This window comes from Panthera tigris, chromosome B1, assembly GCF_018350195.1.
Source record: "Panthera tigris isolate Pti1 chromosome B1, P.tigris_Pti1_mat1.1, whole genome shotgun sequence".
NCBI lineage: Eukaryota > Metazoa > Chordata > Mammalia > Carnivora > Felidae > Panthera > Panthera tigris.
Window position 1 is genome coordinate 53934567 of NC_056663.1, and position 27568 is coordinate 53962134.

The 27568-nt window shown below is 39.4% G+C and overlaps 1 protein-coding gene across 2 annotated transcripts; it reads left to right on the forward strand.

Annotated features, from left to right (window-relative positions):
- Positions 1-27127, forward strand: HPGD (15-hydroxyprostaglandin dehydrogenase). Of its 2 annotated transcripts, XM_015544203.2 has the most exons (7): positions 1-294; positions 617-740; positions 4393-4499; positions 12395-12491; positions 23446-23522; positions 25743-25906; positions 26900-27127. In XM_015544203.2, exons 1-7 carry the CDS (start codon positions 202-204, stop codon positions 27036-27038), a joined length of 801 nt encoding a protein of 266 aa, XP_015399689.2. In that variant the 5' UTR covers positions 1-201; the 3' UTR covers positions 27039-27127. The 2 variants fall into 2 exon arrangements, with proteins under 2 accessions (XP_015399689.2, XP_042839530.1); XM_042983596.1 differs by lacking the exons at positions 1-294; positions 617-740; positions 4393-4499 and adding an exon at positions 5985-6084.
- The last annotated feature ends 441 nt before the right edge of the window (positions 27128-27568 follow it).

Below are 27568 nucleotides of genomic sequence, written 5' to 3' on the forward strand. Positions count from 1 at the left end.
GATCGCGAAGCCTGGCGCCCCGGAGCGCTCAGCGCCAGGTGACACAGCCGTGGGCTCCCCGGCGCGGGCTTGACAGTTTCATCCCCGCCCACTCGCAGGAGAGCGCCCCGCCGGGCTGCACGCGCGCGCGCAGGGGGCCATAAAAGCTGCGGCGGCGCGGAGACGCCGAGCTCGCCCACCGCCCGGAGCAGCGGCCGCGTCATGCATGTGAACGGCAAAGTGGCGCTGGTGACCGGCGCGGCGCAGGGCATCGGCAGGGCCTTTGCGGAGGCGCTCCTGCACAAGGGCGCCAAGGTAAGCGTTGGCGCCCGCCCCCCTCCCCCCCGGGAAACGTGTCTTCCCACCCGGAGACTCGCCCACCGGTCAGAGGACTCCCGGCGAGCTCGGGGCGGGAAGGGGGGGGTTGCTGCGCCCCAGGTTGCCCACCTTTGCCGCTTTCAAAAGCTGCTGAGGCTGACGGTCTGGAGCAGACCTCGAAGGCGGTGGGGAGAGACCCCGAATTTTAATTGCGGAGTTTGAGGTCCAAGAAGGGGGAGCGTCCCGGTGTGTATTTACTGTTCGTCCGGCTGTTTGTTTCACAAGCTGCGTAGAACCTCGATTCCTCTGCTCTTTATAGGTAGCGCTTGTCGACTGGAACCTTGAAGCAGGTGTAAAGTGTAAAGCTGCCCTGGATGAGCAGTTTGAACCGCAGAAGACTCTGTTCATCCAGTGCGATGTGGCTGACCAGGAACAATTGAGAGGTAAGAGAGGGGAATCAGTCCATCAGCACGGAACATGCCTTGAACAAGCAACAACCTGAAGGCAGCCGGGCCGGAGCGCCAGCTTGGTGCAGGCATATGCAAGGCTACCTCCTGGAGAGCAGCTATTTAATAAGCTCCAAGGCTACCTCCTGGAGAGCAGCTATTTAATAAGCTCCGAAAGATAGCTTGGACTGTTATGTTTCCTGCCGACATCCCCATAGCCATGAAAACTAAGAGGGGGAAAACCAAGACTGTTTGAGAAATCTTTTATTTTATTTTTTTTTAATTTTGGCAGCACGTAATGTAATCAAAATTCCTTTGTGTATTCAAAGACCGTGCTGCTACAGGGATTATTAAATGATTGAAATTGCAGATGGAACTTGGAAAGCTGAAGTAGGCTAAGGGACTGTGGCAAACAATTTCTTCCAGAATGCTGGAAGATGCAGAGTTCAATGACAACCAAATGTGGCAATGTTTCCTTTTAAACATACTAGAATGCAAGATCAAGGATCATCATCGCAGACGTGCTAGATGCAATCAACTAAATGTTCTCTCTGGGTTTTCCCCTATGAAATGGTACTTTAAAAATAATAATAGCTCTACTGCAGTGTTAGAATCACAGAAGAAAAGTTTCTATCAGACTTTCCTCAATGCTTTCCTGTTTCCGTCTACTCCCTTAAAATAGACCCATCTACTTGTGAGAGATCAAGGACAGTATTGGCACGGAGACTAAACACAATTGGTCATATGGAGGTTTGGTAGATCTGCATGGAAAATATACATTTTTTTTTCTGGAAAAAAAAAACAGAAAAATAAAATATACATATTTCACAAAGTTTTATTGGAAGACTCAGTAAATGCGGGGCACATCTTTAATGAAGGGGCCAGAAATTTTCCATAAAAGTCATGCTAGTACTCCTGTTCTTAAAGAACACTGGATATGTGAATTTCTTTGAAAGTGTTGGGCTATTCTGTAGGAGAGTAAAGATGGAGTGGTACATTGGAAGCAGGTTTTCCCCTGCTGTTAAAGGAAATTGTTTTATAGGAAATTATGTAATTAAATCTGAAAATGCTAAGACTTACAATATGACTTACAAGCTTAAGTAGAAGAGATCTGTGAACACAGTGCTAGTGGAACATATTTTGCAAGAGGGTAAAGTTTTGTTGATTGTGCATGATATTTCGGATCAAGGATGAAGTCGTGCCAGATCCCAACATCCATGCTGATGAAATAGGAAACAGTATAGATCATCTGAAAGCTATTTCTGCCTGAATTTATGTAGTTTCACATGTGACATTTAACCTTAATTGTTTTGCTTCCCAGTATTTAAAATTAGTATCTTGGCTGTAAACACATTCCTTAAGGATTGTGGAGGAAGAAATTCAGATACAGGAGTGACCAGGAGAAAGCATGTTGATCATGAGAAATCCACACATTGTCTGGACATCAGCATTTATTTGCATTTAAGGAAGACATGGCCTTGACTCTTCCAATTTCAGGATTTAATTCTGTGTACGAGTTTTGAAACTGTTTAGGTGGCGGCCGAGGGAGACTTCATTAAAATCATAAAAATACAGAGGTGAAAACTGTCTTAGAGATGATCTAGACAGAATTCATTTTGCAAATGAAAAAAATAGTGTGGAGAATTTAGGTAAATTACAGAGTGCCTCAACTTATAAATGTCAGCAAGAGCTTAATCGTAAGCCCCATGAGCCCCAAATTCACTGGTAGATCAGAAAGAGAATGATGTATTATCTACTGATATGGGCAGAGTGTAAGGTATGCAGTAGAGACCAGGAGGAGGGAAGAAGAATTAAAGAAGCAGTTAGACTTACATACTTAACAACCGAAATCCTATAAGATGAATGTGGGGTTTTGAATTTTTTTTCCTAACGTTTATTTATTTTTGAGACAGAGAGAGACAGAGCATGAACGGGGGAGGGTCAGAGAGAGGAAGACACAGAATCTGAAACAGGCTCCAGGCTCTGAGCTGTCAGCACAGAGCCCGACGCGGGGCTCGAACTCACGGACCGCGAGATCATGACCTGAGCCGAAATTGGCCGCCCAACAGACCGAGCCACCCAGGCGCCCCGAATGTGGGATTTTGAAGAGTAGAACATGCTTAGGATAGATGCAAAAATAGATAGATAGATAGATAGATAGATAGATAGATAGATAGATAGATATTCCTTAGATGTTTTCTGCTGGAGGACCTTTTCCAGAATCAATTTGACATTTTAAGCAGTTTAAAAATTCCATGAAAAAGTAAACAGCTTTTATTTTGTTGTTTTCTATTCCAGTATGGTAAAGTACTGTAAATAATGGCCTTCGTAATATTTCTGGCAATTAGCTTGCATAGTGATTTACCCACTTGGGAACTGATGAGCCCGTGTCCCCCTCAGTATGTCTCATGGTTGTTAGTAATTCTAGATTTCATTTCAATCAAAATAAAGTTTCTGTGACTTTACTTTTTTCAAGGAACTCATATACTGACCTTAAGACCAGAGAAGACATTTCTGTCCTGTGGAAGAACAACCCCAATTGTTATCTGTAGTCTCAAGTAATAGAACTAGAACCAATGGTAAAAGGCCCAAGGAATCAGTTTAAATCTATAGAAGTATGTCAAAAACTGCTTTGATGATAAAGCCAAGTATGAACTGGCTAAGGAGGGTTTGCAAGGACTGGATATGTGGTTTGACAATGCCATGAATGACTTTCATGCCTTAGCATCTATGTGGGCTTTTACCCTGGTTGAACATAGCTTTTATACAAACTAGGAATACAAAGCAGCAATAATAGTGAGAAAGAGAAAAGAATGAATGGTACATAATTCAAGTTGCAGTACCCAAATCAACTGAATGAAGTATGTACACTTTTACTTCCTGGGCTATTAAAACTCCCTGAAATGGCCATAATGGATCTGAATACACAAGAAGACTTATGTTTAATATTACACTTTATAAAGATAATGCAGCTTATTGAGAAAGGATGTTTGTCATAGTCTAAGCCAGAGAGCTTCAATAATGTCTTAAAGACAGACTGATACTGGCTGCCCAGATGGATTTGTAAGAGCTCTTAGTTTAGGATGCTCAGTTGTCTAAAATTTACTTCATTAAATTAAGAACTTCAGTGTACGTACAGGTCATCTACAGACCTTATTAAAGTTAAGATTCCGATTCAGTAGGTCTGTGGTGGTCACAGATTGTGCATTTATAACAAGTTCCCAGGTAATGCTGATTGATGTTCCTGGCTCACAAACGGTACTTCGAGAAGCAAGGCATTAAGTCACTATCTAAGAGTGTAATTTTCGTTATAAGAGTGAATACATGAAAATTGATTTCAGGGCACAGGGTAGGACTGAAGTGTATATATGGAAAACAAGAACATATCTATATAATGTCTTCTTTTTTGGAGGCGCCTGGGTGGTTCAGTCAGTTGAGCGTCTGACTTCAGCTCAGGTCACGATCTCGCAGTCTGTGAGTTCGAGCCCCGCGTCGGGCTCTGGGCTGATGGCTCAGAGCCTGGAGCCTGCTTCTGATTCTGTGTCTCCCTCTCTCTCTGCCCCTCCCCTGTTCATGCTCTGTCTCTCTCTGTCTCAAAAATAAGTAAATGTTAAAAAAAAATTTATAATGTCTTCTTTTTTTTAATTAGATACTTTCAGAAAAGTTGTAGACCACTTTGGAAGATTGGACATTTTGGTCAATAACGCTGGAGTGAATAATGAGAAAAACTGGGAAAAAACTGTGCAAATTAATTTGGTAAGCTATCTTAGCCATGTTTTTACTGCCTGAACTTATTTTTAAAAAATGATGCTTTTAAAGGAAAAAAAGGTTCTTACATTCATGAAATCAATACAAAAACCTACAACGTAGAAAAAGGGAAGTTACAGAAAGCTAGGAAAAAAAGCATTTCCTTTTACAAATAGGAAGATATTTGAGACTTCTAATTATGCAGATAAATCTGTCTTAAAATCTTCAAAGGAAATATAAGAAAAAAAACCCCACATAGTTTATTGCATAACTTAGTAGTTGGCAAACTATGACCCACAGGCTCACCTAGCCTGTCACCTGTTTTTGTATGACCTGCAAGCTAAAAATGAGTCTTATATTTTTTAATGGTTGAAAAAATGTAAAAAGAAGAATATGAAGTACATAAATATACGAAATTCAGATATCAGTATCTATATAGTTTTATTTGAACACAGCTACAGTCATCCATCTGCATATTGGCTGTGGCTACTTTTTGCTACAACAGCAGAGTTGAATAGTGTGACAATGACCTTGTGGTGCACATTGACTAAACTATTTACCATCTGGCCCATTACAGAAAAAAAAATCTGTTAACCGTGGCTTAACTTACTTACTTAAAAACTAAATCATTTTTAAAAATGTTTTATGTTTATTTATTTTTTAAAGAGAGAGAGAGAGAGAGAAAGTGCAAGCGGGGGAGGGGCCCAGAGAGAGGGAGACACAGAATTGAGAGCAGGCTCCAGGCCCTGAGCTGTCAGCACAGAGCTGACGCAGGGCTCGAACCCACAAACTGGGAGATCATGACCTGAGCCGAGGTTGGAGGCCCAACCGACTGAGCCACCAGGGTGCCCCTGAAAACTAAATCTTAATTTAATTCCAGAAATTTAACAGAAAATAAGGCTAAAGGGACAGTGAGACTTTGTAATTATTAAGATTTTTATCTTGAAAGTCGGTATGTGTGTACGTGTGCGTGTAATTTCTACAATGTTTGATGATCGTTTAGGTCTTGCTTAAATTACAAAAACGTCGAATAAAGAAATAAGATTTGTTTTATCCACTGTATTACAAGGTTGTTGGGTATCTCATTTTATAAACACACTTGACATAAGGTATTGGGATTTAGTAAAACTTAAACCTTAGCCAAACAAGTTGTCGGAGCTAAGCTGTGGGGGGGGTCATCCCGCCCTTGGTAAGGCCATTCGACTAGTTTTGCAAAGCAGGGATGTGTAAAGTACAGAGAGGCCACTAAGTGTGTTTAAACATACAAGGAGTGGCCCCCTCCTTCATGATACCCTCCCGGGAGATGATAAACACCTTAAAAACAGGAACTGAGTTATGTTTTTGCTTTCTCTCTTTCCTTTCCTTCTTTCTTTCTCAGTAATCAACACAATATCTTGAAGATAGTGCTTAGTCAGTAAATGTTTGACTTGAATCTACATTCCCAGGAGTGATTGCTTAACAGTAGTAACGTGGTGGGAGTAATGAGAATTATACTACCTCACAAAAGAGAGGAATGCGTCAACACTCTGATAAGGATACAGAGTTGTTCCCCAAACTTGACAGATGCCTAAAGTCCTTTAACCAAGAGTGAAAGGTACTGTTTTAAAATACAAACAGGGGTGCCTACGTGGCTCAGTCGGTTGAATGTCAGACTCATGACTTCAGCGTAGGTCATGATCTCATGGTCTCAAGATCGAGACCCTCCTCCCCAAGCTGGGTGTGGAGCCTACTTAAGATTCTCTCTCTCTCTCTCTCTCTCTCTCTCTCTCTCTCTCTCTCTCTCTCCTCTCTCTCTCCCTCTCCCTCTCCCTCTCCCTCTCCCTCTCCCTCTCCCTCTCCCCCATACTCTTTCTCTCAATCTCTCTGCCCCTCCCCCATATACTTTCTCTCAATCTCTCTCTCTCTCTCTCTAAAAAAAGAAAACTAAAGTACAAACACTCTCCTAATTCTTTTTAAAACTTGTCACAGGTGTTCCTAGATATCATGAGATTTCAGAAGAACTTTAAAATGTTATTTGTCAAGTTTCCCCCATATCTTTCTGGGATATATGTGTATGTTTAGAGACCTGTCAACTTTTATGTTATATTTGTCTCTTGCTGACAATATACTGTGAGCTCTTATTTTTAAAGCCATATGTGAGCATATCTGCATTGTATATTTGTGAATTTAAGCCACTTTTATTTTTTACCCTTCTTTTGGAACTTATTTCTTACACTTTAGTTCATATTTTAAATTTACTAAGTTTTCTTTTTGTTTTTGATCTTTTTCCATTCCTTTCTTAAATTCCACTGGATACCTCTAAATTTTTTTTTTCGCTGTTAAGAATATTTTATTAATCTTTGGTGGTTGCCCCTGACTTATTATGAACCATACTTCATTATATACTTTGGTTGCCAGATTTAAAAAAAAAAAAAATGAATGTACAACCATTTGAGAACTGCAGGAATAGTTAAGAATACATTTTTATAAACTTGATGGCACTTTCCAAAACCACATAACGTGGCAAGAATTTCTTTGAACTGAGTTCTGCTGGTGAAAAAGCACAAATCCCACAGCCATTTTCTCCCTGAAGCATCACTACTGATATTTTTAATAATTTCATCAGTGCTGTCTACAGATATTTTATAGATAAAGTTCACTAGGGTATAAAATTCCATATTGGTTGTGTTCATAATGGACAGCTACTGTGTCTCTTCTCTGAGAAATCAGCTGTCAGAAAGCAGTGTGCAATGATTAGAGCCAATATAAAGAACGTGAAAATAGTGAAGAGATTATCTTAAATAATAGGATTCAAATTGTCTATCTTCATCTGACTGAGAGGGAGTGTTTGCTCTAATGTAGCCTGGGTGAATAAACACTTGCTGCATGCTAGAAAGTTCTTACATTATCTGCAAATAGAAAATTCTGGAAGACCAGGAGAATTTTATTTGGCTCCTTTGTCTACAACTCACTCTCCTGGATCCTTGCTCATTGAAATTATCTGGCGTTTATTTTTCTTTGGCCTCTGCTGACATAGGCCACTCCTTAGCTTAACTCCAGGAACTAATATTTGTTTAATTTTACATCGAGAGAGGTAACCTTTGTTACCTATATATAACTCGAAAACATGTTACTTCCCTTCCTACCTTCAACACCCATTTCAAGAGTAGATTAGAATCTGACCAATCATTATCCTTCCAACTTGATTATGTCTGTTAGTATAATGCAAATATTTGTGTTAGGTTTACATAACATATATTTTTTTTAGACTCTGAATGTAATTTGCCTCCTTTTACAAGATCCTGTGTGTGCTTTTGCATTTTTCTGTGCTCCTGTCCCTGTCAAGAGAAGAACCCTTTATTTAAAGAACCTTACCACATATCACTCCCTCTTCTGGAATCTTGTACAACATTATTATACCATTCTTAGAAAGGCTTACAAATTTAAAATTTTTATTAGAATTATTTTTTATACCCATGCACTATATGCCAGTATACTCTGAGCTCTTTCAGGGCACAAAATTTGTGTTTTGTGTACAGAGTAGGTGTTCAGTGAATGCTTATTGAATAAATAAACTGTCATTCGATGACATTTTGCATACAGGGGTATTCATTTTTGTGTTTTAATACACTGTTGGGATTATTTCCTGATATATCAGCGTTGCCAGGCTGTATCATCTGTCCTTCCACTTTTCACTCCTTACCAGACTTACCCCTTCCTTATCCTCCTCACCACTCTCCCCACACAAGAGGTACATTAAACCTCTTCCCAGTCTTTTGTTCCCACAAGGCTAGTCTGTGCCTCCTCCTTCATCTGGAGCCAACTGCGCTATCTTTATTTCGAACTGCTCAGAGCTAAGAATGTTCAGGAAAGAATGAATCTTTTCATAACTATCAAAGGTTACTCTGGCAATTGGGTGGAAGTGGACTTGACTTTGAGAACTGGTAAAGCCATTCTGTGATGTATTCCTTTTACTCTTTGACCCTTTAATATGCCTGACTAAGTTCTTCCCGTTCAGGTGGGATTTCATAACCTAATTTGGACACATGACTAATGTATATTGAATCCCTTAGTGTACTCAAATAAAAACTAAACAAAATAGATAGCTTATTGCTATTGATTATTTTTGTCAGACGTACACGGGTTGACTAAAGATTTGCACTGGAAAGGTCAGTCAAGACTGGATTCGGTCAAAAGTAGATTCCAGCCCTGAATTTAGAATGCATGAGCTTTTATTTCATTTCTGTGGTCTTGGGTTTCACGGTTGTAAGAGGATGGGGATACTTTCCTTGCCACGAAGGATGGTTAAACTTAAATAAACCAGAACTTGCACGAAGTATCCAGCACAGTGCCTGAACATAGTATTCACTCACTAAATCATATTTCTCTTCCAGATTGTAAAAACTTACATTGTTTTCATTGGCACAGTCTGATTTCTATATGAGGTTGATTTCTCTGCCCTTCTCTACCTCTAAGGAAAAGTTGAGGAGGTAGATAGGAATGTTGTCAAATGTAGTCCCTTTTCTTGGTTCCCAAGGATGTTAATTACAAATTAAATTAGTAACTTCTTTCTGTTATTGCTACTCAATAATATCTAAAGGTCTAGTTGAGCTCTAATGGTTAGGCAAGACTTGCTAAATTTTAAGTAGTTCTACAAGGGGAAATATAATATTTACTGCATAAATGAGTAAAAATGGGAAAAGACTGGACACAGAAACAAAAGATAAAAAAAGGATTTCAGAGAAAAAAATGGTCATCTATTTTAGTATTTCTTGAGAATTGGGCTGGTGAAAAGACAAGAAACCTGAAAGGCAATGTTTCATGATTTAGATGACAGAATTTTTAAAATTAGAGGTAGAATGTATCACAAGAACCGTAAACTAAAAGGGACCCCAGATCGGAGGAAGGGAAGGGAAATGATAGATTCGGAAATTTCAGTAGCGAATGCACAGGCACACTTGTATTATATATATGTTATAGAAATATATATGTAATACATAACATTGTATGTTATATATAATACATTATGTATCTATAAACTAAGAAGACATAATGTCTGATAAGAAGAGTTAAACAAGTAAGCTACTACCATTTATCCATTTATCTTTGTTACAGGGGAATTTACGAGTGGTTTTAACTTATAGAGTGCTTTAATCTGTGGAAAAAACTAATTTAAGATCTGGAATACAGTGCAATTATAATTTTGGTTTTACATATAAAAATTGCTCGTAACCAAAACTATGGAGTAAGCATGTGTTAATTAGGTCATTTGGTCACTAATTAAATTTTTATTCATATTATGTGAAATTAGACACAAGATATACTTTCTTTCTTTCCTTTTTTTTTTTTTTTGTTTTTGAGAGTCAAGTACAAAATGTTTTGAAGGTCAAGTACAAAATTGAGGGTACCTTGGGGCGCCTGGGTGGCTCAGTTGGTTAAGCGTCCAACTTCGGCTCAGGTCACGATATCACATTTTGTGGGTTTGAGCCCCCATCAGGCTCTGTGCTGACAGCTCAGAGCCTGGAACTCACTTCAGATTCTGTGTCTCCCTCTCTCTGCCCCTCCCCTGCTTGTGCTGTCTTTCTCTGTCTCTCAAAAATGAATAAACGTTAAAACAAATTTTTTTAAAAATTGTACCTTTATATAATGGACTGAAATCATACTATAGACTCCAGCTACTTTGTGTTTGTAGCTAGAGCATGTCTGTAGTTTTCATTTTCTTATTTTCCCCTAGATGCTTGGTATTATAATGACCAGATCTATGTGGTATATAAACATTGCCAAGGGACAAGAAAGATATTTAGAATTTAACAACAACAACAACAACAAAAAAAACATTTTGTTCTGTGGTTTCCTAATATTTCATTTAATATATTATCTGTATAAGGCAGAGATTGTTATAGGAAAAGAGGTAAAATATCCTATATGCCCCAGCCAGAGCATATCAGACCCTGTTTTGTAGATTTATTCTGAGAACACTTTCATTTGAAAAGTTACTCAGTTTTTAACCTGATACTGGATGGGAAAATAATCCTTTGTCCTCCACCACCAAAGACCTGGAAATAAATCTTCCTTCTTTAAAAAATTAAAGCTTAAATATTCCCAAACTGTCTAACTGGCTGCATCTTGTAGATGTTGAAAACACAAAAGCAGGGTGTCAGCAAAGCTGTAAATACCTGAGAATAAAAGCATAGCGCCAATACGCATAAATAGAAATTCTGTCCAGACATGCTAGAGACTTAGGCAGAAACTACCAGAATCTGACTGACTTCAGTAATTTCAGCCATATACATTTTTTCCTTCTTATATAAACCATCGATGTTTTGGGTTTTTTTTTTTTCTTTTTAAAGGGAATCATGGGGAGATTTTTACTTATTCTCCCTAAGCCTACTTAATATCAAACTGACATGTGGCTTAAGTGAATAGAATCTTCAATTTACTTTTTTGTTCTAGGACTACTGTTAGGTAGAGAGGCAAGAAATCTTGTTAAGAAAACTCTAAAAGGACTTTAAAGAAAAAAAAAAGGGTAAACACCAATGTATGCCCTCAGTTTCAGGCTCATTACCTATTTCATCATTATCTTTACAGTCTCGTAAAGAATGAAAAAAGTAGGAATAAAGATGTCAAAAGAAAATATCCACCTTCTAAAAGTCTAAGTTGGAAAGGAGAGCAGTTCTGACATCTAAAAGGGAAAATAAGGTTTCAAATATAAGTTTTGTATCACAAGTTACTCTGGGTAGTGGTGAATTCTTAAATGTCAGACTCCTGCAACAGAAGAGTTGCCTACGCGTGGAGATAGGTAACAAATCAGAGTAAACTCTCAGAAAGACGGTGCGAGAGTGAGGAGCAAACTTACGTGACAGACGTGACTGAAGATCCTATGTCCAGCTAACGGAAAAGTTGGGGTGCTGAAATTGGGTAAAAGAGTTATATGATCTCACACCACACAGGCTTCAGGATTGCTTTATACTGCAACACAGTGTTATCAGAACCTAGTTTCTTTTCATCTCTCTGCTCTGTCTTCCTTCATGGAGGTTTCATCTTCAAGACACTGGTAATGTAATGATTTAACCCAGCCATCACACCTTTATGAAATGATGCAAAAGGAAAAATGGAATCATTTCTTTCTGGTTTTCTTAAAAGCAAAAATTTTTTCGGTGACCTCCTCTCCCACCACCCCATCACCTACCTGGACCCCCCGCCCCCTTTTAGCTGACTGCTCTTCAGATCTCACCACCTAGAAGTGGGTCACCTACAGGCTCCTAAGCCAGTCACTGGCATAGAGAATGGGCTTTCTGTGACTGAATTAATCAGTATCTACCCTAAACCTGGGGAGATCACCTTCCTCTGCATTACATGGGGAAAGAAGTGGATACAAATGCAAAATAGACTTTTTATTAGGAAAAAAAAAAGATGAAAACTGTATAGGAAATCAAGGGTTTCCACTATTATAGATTCCCAAATCCAAGAGTTAAACACAGCAGGTGAATATAAAATACCTGAATCTGAAAACCTTACGCTAAGAAGGGGAAATACATTTTGTGTCCAATATTTAGAAAAGAAAAAGAATACTATACACAGTACGGTACACACGAAAGAATGCTGTAAACTGTGTACTGGAAGGTGCTGCAAATTGAGGTCAAGTGACAAAACACCACGGGTATACAACTTTATTCATAAAATATCAGGCGGGGCAGTAAGTGAAGATTTGCAGAGATGTGACGGGCTCCACAACAGTAGGCAAACAAAGGAGAATGCAGTCAACGACTAGCTTTAAAAAAAGGCAAGCAGTCACTTGAAAAAGCTTTCAGGGGTAGTATTTGCGGAAATCTCCCTGGGTATCTGCAAGAGCAATAAAAACTTTGCTGTGTGACTGTGCAATGAAGTATAATGAATAGCTTTTCCCATTTATGCCTCTGGATTAGGTTTCTGTTATCAGTGGAACATATCTTGGCTTGGATTACATGAGTAAGCAAAATGGAGGTGAAGGCGGCATCATTATCAATATGTCATCTTTAGCAGGTAAGGACAGTTACTACATTAATAATAATTTCCTATTGGTAATTTGGACCACAAAAGTGAGTCTTCAGAGGATATTCATTATCAGTTCAGGTTTGGAATTGAAAATGTGCTTAATAGTTTTGTTGTTACCGGCTCTATGGGATTTTCTATTGCATAATGTCAGAAGTTTGAAGTAAATGTTTATTTCTTTTAATTAATTAATTAATTAGAGGGTGCAAGTGAGTGAGGAACAGAGAGATAAAGAGAGGGAAAGAAAATCCCACTAGAGGGAGGGAGAGAGAGAGTGAGTGAGAAGCGGGACTCACCTGACTCGAGGCTCATGTTATACCCGACGTGGGACTCGAACTCACAAACTGTGAGATCATGACGTGAGCCGAAGTCAGATGCTTAACAGCTGAGCCACCCAGGCGCCTTATGTCTATGATTTTAAACTGTGACTTTTCAAGTTCCCTTACTGTGGCACTAAGCAGTAAGGCACGTGAAAGCATCTTTGACAGAGTCAAAAGTGCTAAAACACCATTAAGGTATCTCTACTCCCCTGTGACTTTAGAAAGAGAATAGAACTTAAAAACACGGCACATACAGTTGTTGGGATCTGTTGTGGGGGAAGCCAGATTTTACTTGTAGTTTCTCAGGGTCTCTGGCTGGGCCTGAGAATTAAATTGACCTAAGACAGATTTGCAGGAAAAAAGCTTGTGGATTTTTATATGTCCACGAGAACCCCTATGGGAAAACCGAGACCAAGGATAGCTAGGCCTAAGTGTTTATAAACAAGGTTGAAGGTTGAACGAAGAAAGGTAATTGTGGGAAAGTGACTAAAATATATGGGGGGGCCTAAAGGAAGATAAGAGTTATTTTAACAAGGTCTGTACGGATTTCCGTTGGCCTCAACTCCCCATCTCTGGTGATAAGCATGTTTCTTTGCCACATGCTCTTGCCTAGGAAGGCCCTATTTTACATGGGAGTTGTAGCACCTGCTTTCAGGAGGAGGAGAGGTCAGAGTACCCTTCTTGTACCTGCTGATTTTTCAAGTGCCCTTAGGTCAAAATAACCCTTATGCCAAAGTGCCCCATTTGGGGTGAACTGTTCCGCCACCCATCAATGCTAAACTGCTATAGTAAATAGACCCAAACATGTAATGGCTTAAATATAGTATAATCTTATTCCTCACTTATATATCAGCCCGGGGCAAGATCGTTGTTGCCAGGAACCTCTTCTATATGCAATCACTTGGAAAGTCAGGCTGGCAGAAACCCTTTGGCATGGAGCTTCCACAGTTAGGCTGGCAGCAGGGCGGGGGGGGGGGGGGACCTCCTTTCTCTGCAGCAGAAAAAAAGAGAACACCGAGGAGGCAAAGCTTCTTTTCTAAAACCCCAGCCCAGTAACGGCACACCTCATCTCTGTTCATGGCCCGGTACAGGATTTGATCTCCTGGGTCACCTAACTCCAGGGGAGTCTGAGCATGTGGTCTAGCCATGTGCCTAAGAATGGATTTCAGTAGACTGCTAATCATCTTTGCCACAACGTGCAATCCCAAGCTACGTTTTATTCAGAGCAGGAGGCTCTAATACCATCTGATACCATATTACTCAACAGTAGCTAGAATATTTGGCAGCAGCTTTTTGAGCCACTTAACCAGATGACTTTACTTTTAAAATTCTAGGGGGAAAAATCATCAATGGTTCTTGAGTAGTTCAAATGAAATGACGAAGTCTTAGAAGTCTGGCCGTTATTGAGAGCAAGTCTCAATTATTCGTGTCCAGGAGTAGTGAGACTGTCTTAAATTATCTGGTTGGTTTCAGTGAGTGTGGTAATTGTAGGGGTTCCCCATCTCTCCCCCTTCTGCCCCACCTGCCAGTTCCGGTTGTATTTCAGGAATCCGTTTTGGCGATGCCTGTGATCACACCGGAGTCTGATTCTCTTCGTCTTTACCTTCTCCTTCCTCTGAGAATCATTGTCAGATGGCCCTTAAGCTGCGGCAACCGTGCCCCCAGTGGAGACCTAGAAACCTCCTTCCTTACAACTTCTCCAAAGCAGACTAGCATCTCATTTTCTGGGTTGCCGAAAGACAAAATGACATCCCTAAAGTTATTGTAGAACTGATGCTATAAATTTTTCAGGGTAACCGGGTTATTTTTCCTAATGCAACATCTCCTTATAAATGATAACACTGCAACTCTGAGGATACAGTAAAAGGTGACAGCACGGACCACACTTACAAGAGATATTTGGCCTAAGGGAAGGCCATGTTTTAGATTCTGGGAGGCCGAAACCCTGGAGTCAAATTGTCAAGGCCACATACGCACTATTTTAAAATGAAATTATAAGGAAAAAATACACAAATGACTGGAGAAGTAACAAAAAGTATTTAATATTTTATTAAAAACAGAAACTTAGAGGGGGGCACCTGGGTGGCTCAGTCGGTTGAGCGACTTCGGATCAGGTCATGATCTCACAGTTTGTGGGTTCGAGCCCCGTGTCGGTCTCCGTGCTGACCGCTTGCTCAGAGCCTGGAGCCTGCTTCAGATGCTGTGTCTCCTTCTCTCTCTGCCCCTCCCCCGCTCACGCTTTGTCTCAAAAATAAAATAATGTAAAATAAATAATAAATAAATAAAATGTAAATAAATGTGAAATTCTCAAAAATAAATGTAAAAAAAAATTTTTTTTAGTTAAAAAAGAATCGAAACTTAGGGGCCCCGGGGTGGCTCAGTCAGTTAAGCGCCTGACTTCGGCTCAGGTCATGATGTCACAGTTCATGAGTTCAAGCCCCACATAGGGCTCTGTGCTGACAGCCTAGAGCCTGCTTTGGATTCTGTGTCTCCCTCTCTCTGTGCCCCCTCCCCCACTTGCACACGTGCTCTCCCTCTCTGTCTCTCTCTCTCTCTCAAAAATAAATAAACATTAAAAAAAAATTTTTAAATAAAAATAGAAATGTAAAAAAAAAAAAAACGTGGGCTTTTTTTTCACCACCCGGGGTGGTGATCAAGAGATAATTCCATGGATTGTGTCTTAAAGCCAACAGGCTAGAAAAGCTTGTTGAGCCACAAGCACTGTACAGGGAGCCCCTCGCCCTTCTGCCACTAGAGGTACTTATTTCATTCCCAGGAAGCCTGCAAGGCTCCAGGGCTGGATCAATTTAGGATTCTGTGGGAGACATTCTATACCATAAGGGGAGGCTTGCTTGCATCAAAGTAAGTATGAATAGCAAAATGCAATGTAGCACTGTCTTTTATCCAATAAAGACATTTAAATGTGTTAACACTTCACATTCATTGAGCACTTGCTGTGTATGTGATACTGTTTTAAACACTGCGTGAGCATTACCTCATTGAATACAACAGACATGAAGTAGATTCCGTAATCCCCATTTAGTAGATGAGGAAATCAAGGTAGGAGAATTTAAGGATCTTGCACAAGTGTATATGGCAAGGAAGCAGGGAAGCTGGAATTCACATGCAATCAACCTGCTACGAGACCTCTTCTTTTTTAACCACTAGATTATCTATCTCTTCTCTCTGGGAGTTTGTTAATTTGTCTCTCCATCCACCGCCATTTTGGCCTCACTGTGAAGTAAAAGAAACAGAATTCCTATAACTTGATTAAGCCAGGGAAACTTCTTGAGGCCTGGGCACTGCTCTAATCTAAAGACGACAAGACTAAACCCCAGTGATATCTTAAGCTTTTGCCCATTTGACACACATAGTAAAGCCCTGAAAACATTTGAGGAGCTTACCAAAGTCACAAGTCAAAACACGTCACTGAGAAGAACAATTTAAGGATTATAATTAGACGTCCACTTGGCTCTCTTGTCTAAGAGCTTGCTCTATCACACTGCCCACCCCAGGGTATTCTTTCTCTCCTTCCCTATTTCAGGGTCAACATTTGGAACCGTGTGTGGGTCTTTCTCTAATTACGCAGATAAGACAGTGATTAGATCCCAAAATCAGTGATAAGATCATTTGGGTTTTAAATTGCCTTTCTGGCACTCTTATAATTTAAAGAATATCCTAACCTTCCTAACTGCATCTCTGCCTAATATTCCTCCCAGCCAGCAGGGTAACTCTATTTATAATGGTTAAGTAGTTTATCTTTGTCCATTCTGTATGACTCGGTGCCTCCATCCTTGTGAAGAAAGGTTCATAATGCCTGACCACCATACCTGTTGCCTTTCTACTATTTGTCGCTGGCCAGTCTGGACAGCCCTGGACCAGGCCCTGCCACCTCTCCTCCCACCTGGGCTTTGTCATTAAGGTACTTTCATCTGACAAACAGTATTAAGATGTACTATCTTGTATTTTGTCCACTCACCAAGCGCTTCTATTCTTCCCATAATAAGATGAGTTCGATAAACATTCAGGATTTTGTAATGGTAGAAAAACAGAACCTCTCAGGTGTCACACTTTCCTCAGAAATGTGATAAAAAATTGTCTACCCTTGAAGTCACAGCATGATGGGAGAGGCCAGATGACCAAAAGAGTCTTTGAGGAGTTACCAGAGTCAAAGTAATTTTTTTTTCCAGTTTTATTGAGGTATAGTAAACAAAATGTAGAAAAAAGCATTTCTAACGCTTGCTTCCTCTGTGTTTTCCAAAAGTGCTTTCCAAACTTTCTCTCCTCACAGATTTTTCCTCTTTTTCCCCTTACTGCTCACTCTATGAAGGGAATAGCTTTGGGTCCTGTTGAACTCAACCAGTCTTTCCTCACGGTCTCTTACATAGATTCGGTGGAGTCCTTCACTGTCAGTAAAACCTTAAGTTGAAACACTGGTTTGGGCAGAGAAGTTAATGAGTAATGACCACTGACGCAGCCCAAGTATCAAATGCAATTAATTAGTTTAACAAACAGGAGTAAAGCGGAGAGTGATCCCTCAGCGTACTGAGGGAAGGGTGTGCTCCATCTGGAAGCTCCACAAGCTGTTCTGATCACTGTTAACCACATAGACTCTTCCGTAGGAGTTTTTGTCTATAAACGTAATATATACAGCTGAGCTCATTTTGCCACATTCATCATTAACTATTAAAAATTTTTTTTTGAGAAGAACAGGGTGATGTCTGGTGTCATGCAGGTAATTAACCAGCTGTGCTCTGAGCCTAGGACATCCTGTAAGAGTCAAGTTTGCTCCTTACATAGTTGCTTCAAACAGGGAAGGACAAAGCAGTTGTCAGAGGAAAAGCAATCCCCTTGCTAATCCTGCTTCCACCTGCCTGCATACTCAGCTGCTGAGGTCTTTCACTGGGGGCATTCTCTGTGCCTCTGACAGTCACTCAGTAGCATTTTGTGAGAGATCCTATTAGGGTCTTTTTTTTTTTTTTTTTTTTGCTAAGATTGAAAACAACAAATAAGAAAACTTATTTTCTGAAAACATTTAGAGTCTCAAGGAAATATGTGAGCATGTCTTAAATACCAGCCCAGTAACATACTTATTTGAGGCATACATTTCATCTAAAGGAGTGTAATTAGCTTGCCATTTGTGTTAAGGTGGATGTGCCAAAGTTACCACTTTAAGTAACAAATTCAACTTAATCATACATACCTTGGGCATGTACAGAGAGGCAAATAGGGATGTGAAAGCAACGAGGCACAATTTCTGCCTGAAGAGCCGCATATCGGTATCTCTCATCAACATGGTAGAAGTAAATAGAATGACATAGACTTTTTAAGCAGAAACATGATATCGAATTGCAAGGCGCTGGGATTCCCATGGCCTGAAGAGTGGTAGTTGGACTGGAATGTCGCAACAGACCAGAAATATTGGGTGACTTAGACTACTGATCACCTTCTTTCATCTCCAAGCCAACAGTAAAAAGAATCAGGTGGTACCACCCTCTGCAGTATTCTTTTTTTTTTTTTTTCAATAAGCGTTTATTTATTTTGAGAGACAGGCATATATAGAATGAGCAGGGGAGGGGCAGAGAGAGAGGCAGAGAGAGAATCCCAGGCAGGCTCCCTGCTGCCAGTGCAGAGCTTGACGCAGGCTTGAACTCACAAACCAGAAGATCATGACCAGAGCTGAAACCAGTAATCGGACACTTAACCAACGGGGCCATCCAGGCACCCCATAACTAATAAAGTTGATTCTTAACAAACAAAATTACCTTTCCGGAAAGATTTTCATTACAGAAGATGCAGTAGTTTTATGAATGCTTACACCACTTTTCATGTCCTGTCACACTTGCAAACGTGACTTGTTAATGGCGCACATGATACTGATGGAAAAAAGCAGCACCAGATAAGGTGTTCTGTTATGTGGAAGATCGCGTATAACGAGGAGGTGCACCGACTACTTGGGTCAGCTGTCTCCACCAACCTAGATAAGCAGATTCTCATCACTTCTTCCTTCTCCCTCCTCTTAGAAGAGTGATGGTTGAAAACAGAAAGATGGGTAGATGTTTTCTTTTTTGACCGTAAAGAAAACGTGAGGGGTTCACATTCCCGCTTTTTGGCTGAGCTGCTGAGCTACAGTTTTGCATGCGAGGATTGGTGTCCTTGGATTCTCAGTTTGTTTTCCTAAGTGGAATTTCTTCAGCACTTCTGTGTAATCTATTTGACATGGCTTCTGTCCCTTTGAAAGGAAGTATGTTTGGTGATTCAGTACAATTGCCTTGTCTGAGCAGATTTGCAGTTTTTTACCTTCTATGAGATATAAAGGTTACAGCTATCTGTTGTAAATATGGGCAGAAAGAATATTAAAGATAGAAGAACTAATGTGGAAATGGAAAATGTATTTTTCTAAATGACTTCCTTCTATGTTCTGTAATTGCATATGTAATTTTCAGGTATTTAAAATTTTTTTTGTAATTATCTCATCCAGTCATTCGCTATTTGGTGTTATTATCCTGAGTGTTTATAGAAAGCATTTATTTTGTGGGTAGAATTTCTCCTTCCATTGATTTTTTTTTTAACTTTTTTAATGTTTATTTATTTTTGAGAGAGAGAGAGAGAGCGACCAGGGGAGGGGCAGAGAGAGAGGGAGACACAGAATCTGAGGCAGGCACCAGGCTCTGAGCTGTCAGCACAGAGCCGGATACGGGGCTGAAACTTACGAACTGTGAGATCATGACCTGAGCCAAAGTCAGACACTTAACCGACTAAGCCACCCAGGCGTCCCTATTGAATCTTTTTCCCAAATGAATCTATACTTAGGGTGGACATAAACCTGTAAGTAATTAGACCTATTATGTTTTGGAGAGACTCATTTTGCAATTCTGTAAGTCAACTTGCATCATGCTGGGTCTAGACTAAGGATTAAAAAAAACTATTCTTTTTAAATAAAGTTTATTCTGAGAGAGAGAGAGAAAGAGAGAGAGAGCGAGAGAGGGAGGGGCAAAGAGAGAGGGAGAGAGAGAATCTCAAGCAGGTTCCACACTGTCAGTGCAGAGCCCAGTGTAGGGCTCGAACTCATGAACTGTGAGATCATGACTTGAGCCAAAATCACAAGTTGGACGTTTAACCGACTGAGCCACCTAGGTGCCCGAGTATAAGGTAACCATTTTTAAGCACAAATAATAGCTTTCTCTTTCACAACATTAAACAAAACGTCATTTCTTTAGAGACTGCTATCTCATTGTCATAATCCTTTGTTTTGTTGTTGTTCTTAAATCCTTTAACATGAATACCCTGTGCATATCGGTATTAATTTGCAAGATGTTAAAAACCCACATTAATTCCAGCCTCTGGCCAGCTAGTTACATACTGGCAATATTTCCTTGAAGTTGGATGACTGGCAGTGATCTGGCCTTTCAGCACTGGAGGGACTCATTTCAATAGAGTATATTTTAAATATGCTTCCCTGTGCCTTGTACTTGAAACAGACTAAACACATAGATCTCAAACGAATGTACTTCTGTAAATCCTCTTGAATTAGGATTAGCAGCAGCCCACGGTTCACCAGGTTCAGAAACCCAACCAAGTTAGGACATTGTACCAGATTTGTGGCATTGTAGTTCAAAAGTATACATTTTCAGAAAAAGATACAATGTGGAAAAATAAGTCTGTAAAATGAGATTTGGGGATACAGATCTCTAACCCACCCTTCCTGTTCGGAACATAAGAAGTAACAGTTAAGATCTATATATGCTGGGAAGATTAAAAAAAAAAGTCTCCAAATTAACTGTGGCTTGCCTAAGTAACTGAAAAATAGAATTCTCTTAACTTGTAATACCCCCAAACTGGAAACAATCCAGATATCTATCAACAGGTGAAAGTATATGCAATTGATGGGTATATTCTTACAGTGGAATAGTATTCAGAAAAAAAAGAAAAGAAAAGAAATTAGCTATTGATACACACTATGACGTAGGTAAAGTTCATGATTATCCTGGGTGAAAGAAGTCAGACTGAAAGAGTTTACAATATGTGATTACGTTTATATAAACTTCAAGAAAAGGAGTACTGTAGTGACACAAAGCAGATCAGTGGTTGCCTAGAGCAGGGAAAGGGGGGCAGGAAGCAGAAGGAAGGGGTGACAAAGGCACAAGAGGAGACTTTTAATTGATGGATGTGTTCATTATCTTGATTGTGGTCATGGTTTCATGGGTGTTTACATATGTTGGAACTTCTTGAACTGTGCACTTTATGTAGTTTATTGTGTGTCATTTATGCCTTCATAAAGTTATTAAAAAAAAAAGGACAATTTCTGAGTGTCTGCTACTGATTTATACAGCCTTTGATCTGAAATCAAAAAGAGAAAGCAAAGTACAAGTCAACATTTTGCAGGATCGCAGTGAAAATGTCATTATAATGGTACAAGATTCATAAAACCAAGTGCCGCTTTAAAAATGGAAGCAAATTTTTCCCATTCTGGTTGCATTTACAGTTGTGCCTTTAAAGAGAAGTATATGTTTTGTGCTTGCCTGTTTAAATGCAACCCACCTAACAGTACTTGATTTATTTCACTTCTGTGATACTTTGAACCAGCTTGGGTTCAGAAGTTCAGTACCTTCACAGAAGTTACAAAAGTCCATTTCAAGTTCGTCTTTGACAACATTTATGAACAGCGCCCTTGTGCTTTTTGTTTCTGTGGCTGTGTCAGCTTTTCTCTGCCTACGGCTCCTTCTGCACTTCCTACAGTCCGTGGACAGGGTCCTACCACCAACTGCCTTTATCTCTTAGACCTTTAAGGAGGGGCAAAGCCACGACTAACTCAGAAGAACAAGATGCAGCAATGCCTGGCTGCACCTGCTTATTCCCTTTATCCCAAAGTCCTGATACACGGTGATACACAGTCCTGTGTACACGGTGGAGGCATCATGAATTCTTGGTGGCTGACCTTAATGAACTTAATTAACTGACACATTTTACTAAACCTAAAAACAAAAAACAAGAAGAGAACCACATGTTATAATACTTTGAGGTCACTGGGTGGACGCACTACGTGTGATCTACCATCAGGGATTTAAAGTGCTCTTGAGCAAACATACTTTATAAATTGAGACCTGGCAGGCACCCAGGGAGTGGTTAAGGTCTGCATTTAGTGCTGAACTTTGGCACAACACACTCGACTGATTGGTGGTGCTCTGGGACTAGTTAGCTGGGTGGAGATGAACATGTCTCAGCAGAATAATTTAGTATTATTAGCATGACATTTGATATTAATAACATTATAATAATCAGAGATCGCTGTCCCTTGACTCAGAGAAGTCACAATGTTAAAAATGTTAAAATGAGTTAATGGAAGAAATTTGTTAAAAACTGAAATATACAAATGGCTCTAGTTGAAAGTTTCACTATTGATTAGAAAATTGACAATTCTGAGAAATAAACTTGGTAGTAGTAGTAGAACTAGAAATAGAATTTGATTGTTCAGGAAAAGGTTTTTCCTGTTGTTTTGTTTCTTTTGGGGGGTTGTGCCAAGAGGTAGGGGGACAAAAGATGCTGTGCATGCTACAATACTATTTCTGCAGGCCATGAATTTAATCATGCATTCGAATAGTTACTACTGTGCATATGTGGAAAATTAAGCCAATTCTAAAATTGCTTGAATTGTGTTAGAGTGCATAATTATGAAACGAAATAAAATGGAATCATACATTTTTAGTTGTGGCTTGCTTTCTTTTTCCTTTCTTTCTTTCTTTCTTTCTTTCTTTCTTTCTTTCTTTCTTTCTTTCTTTCTTTCTTCTGGTTTTCTTTCTTTTCTTTTCTTTCTTCTGGTTTTCTTTTCCTAAGTCATGGGCAAGAAGATCTAGGCATCTACTACAGATATAAATCAAATGAACTTACTTTGAATTTTCTTAAACACTTACAGGCATCATTCAGTACAAGTGGTGATGGGGAAATACATACTAATTTATAGCAAGGACAGCTAATCTCCATATCTCGCTTAAGAAATTTAAACTTCCTCAGCCATTTGCAAGTCTTACAAATATAGAATATATACTTTTTAAGATCCAGCCTTAAAAACTGAAAATTGATGGTAACTTACTGGAATTTAAAGATGATTCCGTTTGTGATTTGTTTGTTTATTATTTTTGAGAGAGAGAGAGAGAGAGAGAGAGAGAGAGAGAGAGAACGTGAGCAGGGGAGGGGCAGAAAGAGAGGGAGGTACACAATCCGAAGCAGGCTCCAGGCTCTAAGCTGTCAGCACAGAGCCTGGCGTGGGGCTCAAACTCAAACCATGAGATCATGACCTGAGCTAAAGTCTGACGCTTAACTGACTGAGCCACCCAGGTGCTCCTGTTTGTGTTTTAGATAACACTGACTTCTCTTGACAGAAGGTCAGGGAGACAGAAGGGCTTACCTATCACTCTTGACTTCATTCCTAGGCTGTCACTTATATACCATAAATTCTGGACAGTATAATAGAGATCGTGGAAGGAAAGTTGTCCAATAATGATTTTAGTGTATTTTGTAGAATAAGCTTAAAACAGACACAAATTATCCATTTGCATAGCAACTATTTCTTGGTTTTTGTCTGCTTATTTTTTAGTTAAGTTGTTGAAATTTTTTGTTTGTTTCAGGACTCATGCCTGTTGCACAACAGCCTGTTTATTGTGCTTCAAAGCATGGCATAATTGGATTCACACGCTCAGCAGCGGTGAGGATGTAACAACTACAATGTCTCCTTTTCTCTTTCTGTACCTGCATGAAACATGAGTTCTAGAAAGTAGAGGGGAATAAAATCAGAATTCAATACATCTGGATTAAAAATAGAAAAATAAACTATCCTTTAATCTTTATTATAAAAAAGAAAATGGTTCTCAAGTCACATCAAGGGGCAAATGAAGACTAGATCCTTTTAAAATGAAGTCGGTCCTAAACACAGATGTGGTATTGAAAAATCTCCTAAGGGCAAAAAATGGGAAGATACTCTTTATTTTTAAAATTGGCTCCAAATTTAAAAATTATTAACTTTAGCCCTCCTTGAGTAGAATATGCAGTGTGCCCCAGATATTACTTATCACTGGAAATATGACAAAAAGGAGAGCACGGGGGGGGGGGGTGGTGGCGGGGGGAATAGGCATTTACCAGAGAGAGTAGTCAAGGGGGATGTCTCCATGGGGGCCTAGGGTAAGAGGTGCACAGAGCTTAGAAGAATATTTTAGGCCTAACTGACCACATGCATTGATGGCATGAAGTGAGAATGCTTGCCTTTTTATAATAACTGAAAAAAGGCCATTTGAATGGAACCTGAGGAGGAAGGGGAGAGTCGGAAGTAGGAGCCAGATGAAAAGCAGCTTGTGCCCCACAGTAATGAGCTTAGATTTATTCTAAATGCAGCTACCAGGGGGTCTTTTATGCAGAGGAGGGACAAGATCAGGTTTCCATTTTCTGAAGACCATTCTGGCTACTGTTTAGAGAATGTATTAGGACAAGTATAGAAGAGAATAGGACAGTTGGGAAAGTCTCTGCAGTGGGCAGACGAGGTGAGACAAAGAGAGGAGGCAGACAAATACAGAAAAGATGGCGAGAGAGGAAATAGATGCATGAACAGTAGATGTGCAATCAAAAGGGAAGACAAGCAGCTCTCCTCCTCTTAATTCAAATTGATTGGAAATTTTTATTTACTTTGCAAAGTCTTACTCTGTAATTCAACTTTCAGTGAACGCATAAAGCTATTACAAACAAAGCAAATCTGAAATACCAGAAACTCCCTCTTTACAATGACAAGAATGGACAAGAATGGACACCTGTACAGTCAGTTCACTCGCAAACGCTGAATTAGAGAATACTGAACTGTTGCTCCTAGGAGAAATACAGGGTTACATTCTTTCGAGCCTCTGGTCACAGCATTTTTGATCAACCATCCATAGCCTAGTTTAAATGTATTTGTATTTAAATACATCTTATTTAATGTGTATTGTGTTCAATATGTATTATAGTAACATGACCAACAGCATTTATGCCTCATGCCTGCATCAGGCTTATCTAACACATGTAGTTTCTCTATAAGGCACATCACAGCCTTCCCACACTTAGGAACACCAAACGGCACTTCACCACTAGGGTTGGGAGTCATTTCAAATAGCCAAGTCACCAACAAAAGGCACAGAAGTGAGAAAAACATGGACTAAATATATCACAAAAGGACCTTTGTTTATAAGAGCTGAAAAAGAAAGAAGTGCATCTTTTTTGATCTTAGCTGAAACATTTGTGTATAGCAACTCAAATTTCCCACTGCTCTGTGCCTGTCCATAAATGACCCCAAAAGCTCTATGACTGTTGATTTTGGAGGTTACAAGAAAGCAAACGGAATGGAAAAATAATCGACTGCATTTTGTTCTACAGATACTTTAAGTAAAATCAGTGGGTGCAAAATTAAGCCAAAGAATGCTACTCTGAAAATACTTAAATTACTTTCCAGATAGTACATATTATCAAGAGTATCTTTAGAATCCATCAAAGTTGCAAACTTTCCACTAACAGTATTTTTTAAGGAAATGTTCTCTGTTCTACAACCCTGATCTTTGAAAGCAAACCTGAGATATTCTGAGCATTAGCTTTTCACATTTGGGTTCCTGCAGAATTCAGTAGATAAGATCAGCTTAAATAATCAAGTATTTTCAGGAGTTTCCCAGTAAAACTAATTTTTGAAGAATTAATTGAGGCTTTCAGGAATTCATTCAGCATTTTAGGTATGTATTCTTTTGCTTTCTGCTACCAGTCAACCTTACCACTGTCATTGTCCTATAGCTAGAAGGATATCTGACTAGCATTTTTCACTTCAGACTCTTTGAAATGGTTTTAATTATCAGTGTGCCCCATGGTATACATTTACAAAGCTTGAAACCTGCAACCTTCTACTTCTCATCAACAGATGGCAGCTAATCTCATGAACAGCGGTGTTAGACTGAATGCCATTTGCCCAGGCTTTGTTAATACACCCATCCTCGAATCCATTGAAAAAGAAGAAAACATGGGACAATATATAGAATATAAAGATCACATCAAGGATATGATGAAATTCTATGGAATTTTGGAGTAAGTACTTATTTTCCTTTGTACTGTGGTTAAAGTACCATCTAGTCTTAAGTGATAAAGAGGGGAAAAATAACCTTTTAAATTTGAGAAGCTAACGCCAGCTTTGACGTGTTGGTTCAGCAAACTCTCAAAAGAGAAATTTTTTTTTTTCTGGGCTCCTAATGTGTATGTTTACACATTATGAATTTTGAGATACAGTCAGTGCATCGTAATTGCCTTCAGCCATGATGAGATTTTTTTTTTTTTTTTAATGTGAGGCTTTTGGAAGTAATGATACCTTTATCTGACTAAATACCAAGAAATGTTCACATTTGCCTCCTGTGACATCTCACATGGCCCCTTAACTCCAACCATTTTCATAAGAATCAACACACATGGTAGGTGAATAGTGTCTGTGTTTGAGCAGTTGGGTTTCACAGCGTGGAGTCGTAACTATCAGGTTGAAGGAATCCCCCCCCCCCCATCAAATCCTGGTTCTATCTCTGACCAGAAACGTTATCTCTCAACCTCTGGGTACCTCAATTTTCTCACCTATAAAATCGAGACAACACGAAAACAAACAGGGGACTTTTGAAAGGCCGTGAATACATTGATACATGGAAGGTACTTAAAATAGCACCAGATAAATAAGAGATGTTCAAGAAGCGTTATCTCTGATTCTTCGTGATTCGATTTTAAGACCCTTTTCATCTGATTAAGTCTAAGATCTGTAAGCTCGAGGCGAGAAAATAATCATTGTCTCAATGTAAACAATAAGCCCCTGAGTTCTTCCTGTCAAAATGACAGGGTAGGCAAGGAAATGTATGACTAAGGTTGTCATATAATTTAGTTCATATCAAATTGAATAAAATAATGGAGGTAGCAATAGCTTCATGACGTGCATTTCCCTAATACTTGTTAAAGCTAGTAGATTCTCCAAAAACAATTCAAAATGTAGTGATAGTTATGCCTCATACTGAAATTTAAAAAAAACAATGTTTCCTTTCTTTTTAGCCCATCAATGATTGCGAATGGATTAATAACACTCATTGAAGATGATGCTTTAAATGGAGCTATTATGAAGATCACAACTTCTAAGGGAATCCATTTTCAAGACTATGAAACAACTCCATTTCATGCAAAAACTCAGTGAACATCTTCTAGATCAGCCATAGCTGAAAATAAGAGCTAATGACTTCTATTAGAACATATCTTCATTTGAATATAGCTTTTTAAAGGAAATGTCATTGTCTGAAGCTTTCCTTCGTGTATTTGATACTAATTTTATTTCTAAATGATTAGTGGAGTATTTGAATAGAAAAATTCAGGAACTGGGGCGCCTGGGTGGCTCAGTCGGTTGAGCAACCGACTTCGGCTCCGGTCATGCGGTTTGTGAGTTCGAGCCCCGCGTCAGGCTCTGTGCTGACAGCTCAGAGCCTGGAGCCTGCTTCTGATCCTGTGTTTCCTTCTCTCTCTGTCCCTCCCCCACTCATGCTCTGTCTCTCTCTGTCTCAGAAATAAATAAACATTAAAAAAAATTTTAAAAAAAATCAGGAACTATCAGAAATACGATGTGAACCAAAGCTAACTTTTGATCTTTATAGTCTGAGTAATGATTAAAACAAAGGATATTCAGGGAATATTCTACCTTTCAGAAAATGTATTTAAATTTGTGGTACATAA

What these genes read in the sequence shown, in the direction of transcription:
- HPGD (XM_015544203.2), top strand. Translation starts at nt 202, where the DNA reads ATGCATGTGAACGGCAAAGTGGCGCTGGTGACCGGCGCGGCGCAGGGC. An exon ending in TCCTGCACAAGGGCGCCAAG is followed by an intron (nt 295 to 616) that starts GTAAGCGTTGGC and finishes TGCTCTTTATAG; the next exon opens with GTAGCGCTTGTCGACTGGAA. An exon ending in AAATTCTATGGAATTTTGGA is followed by an intron (nt 25,907 to 26,899) that starts GTAAGTACTTAT and finishes CTTTCTTTTTAG; the next exon opens with CCCATCAATGATTGCGAATG.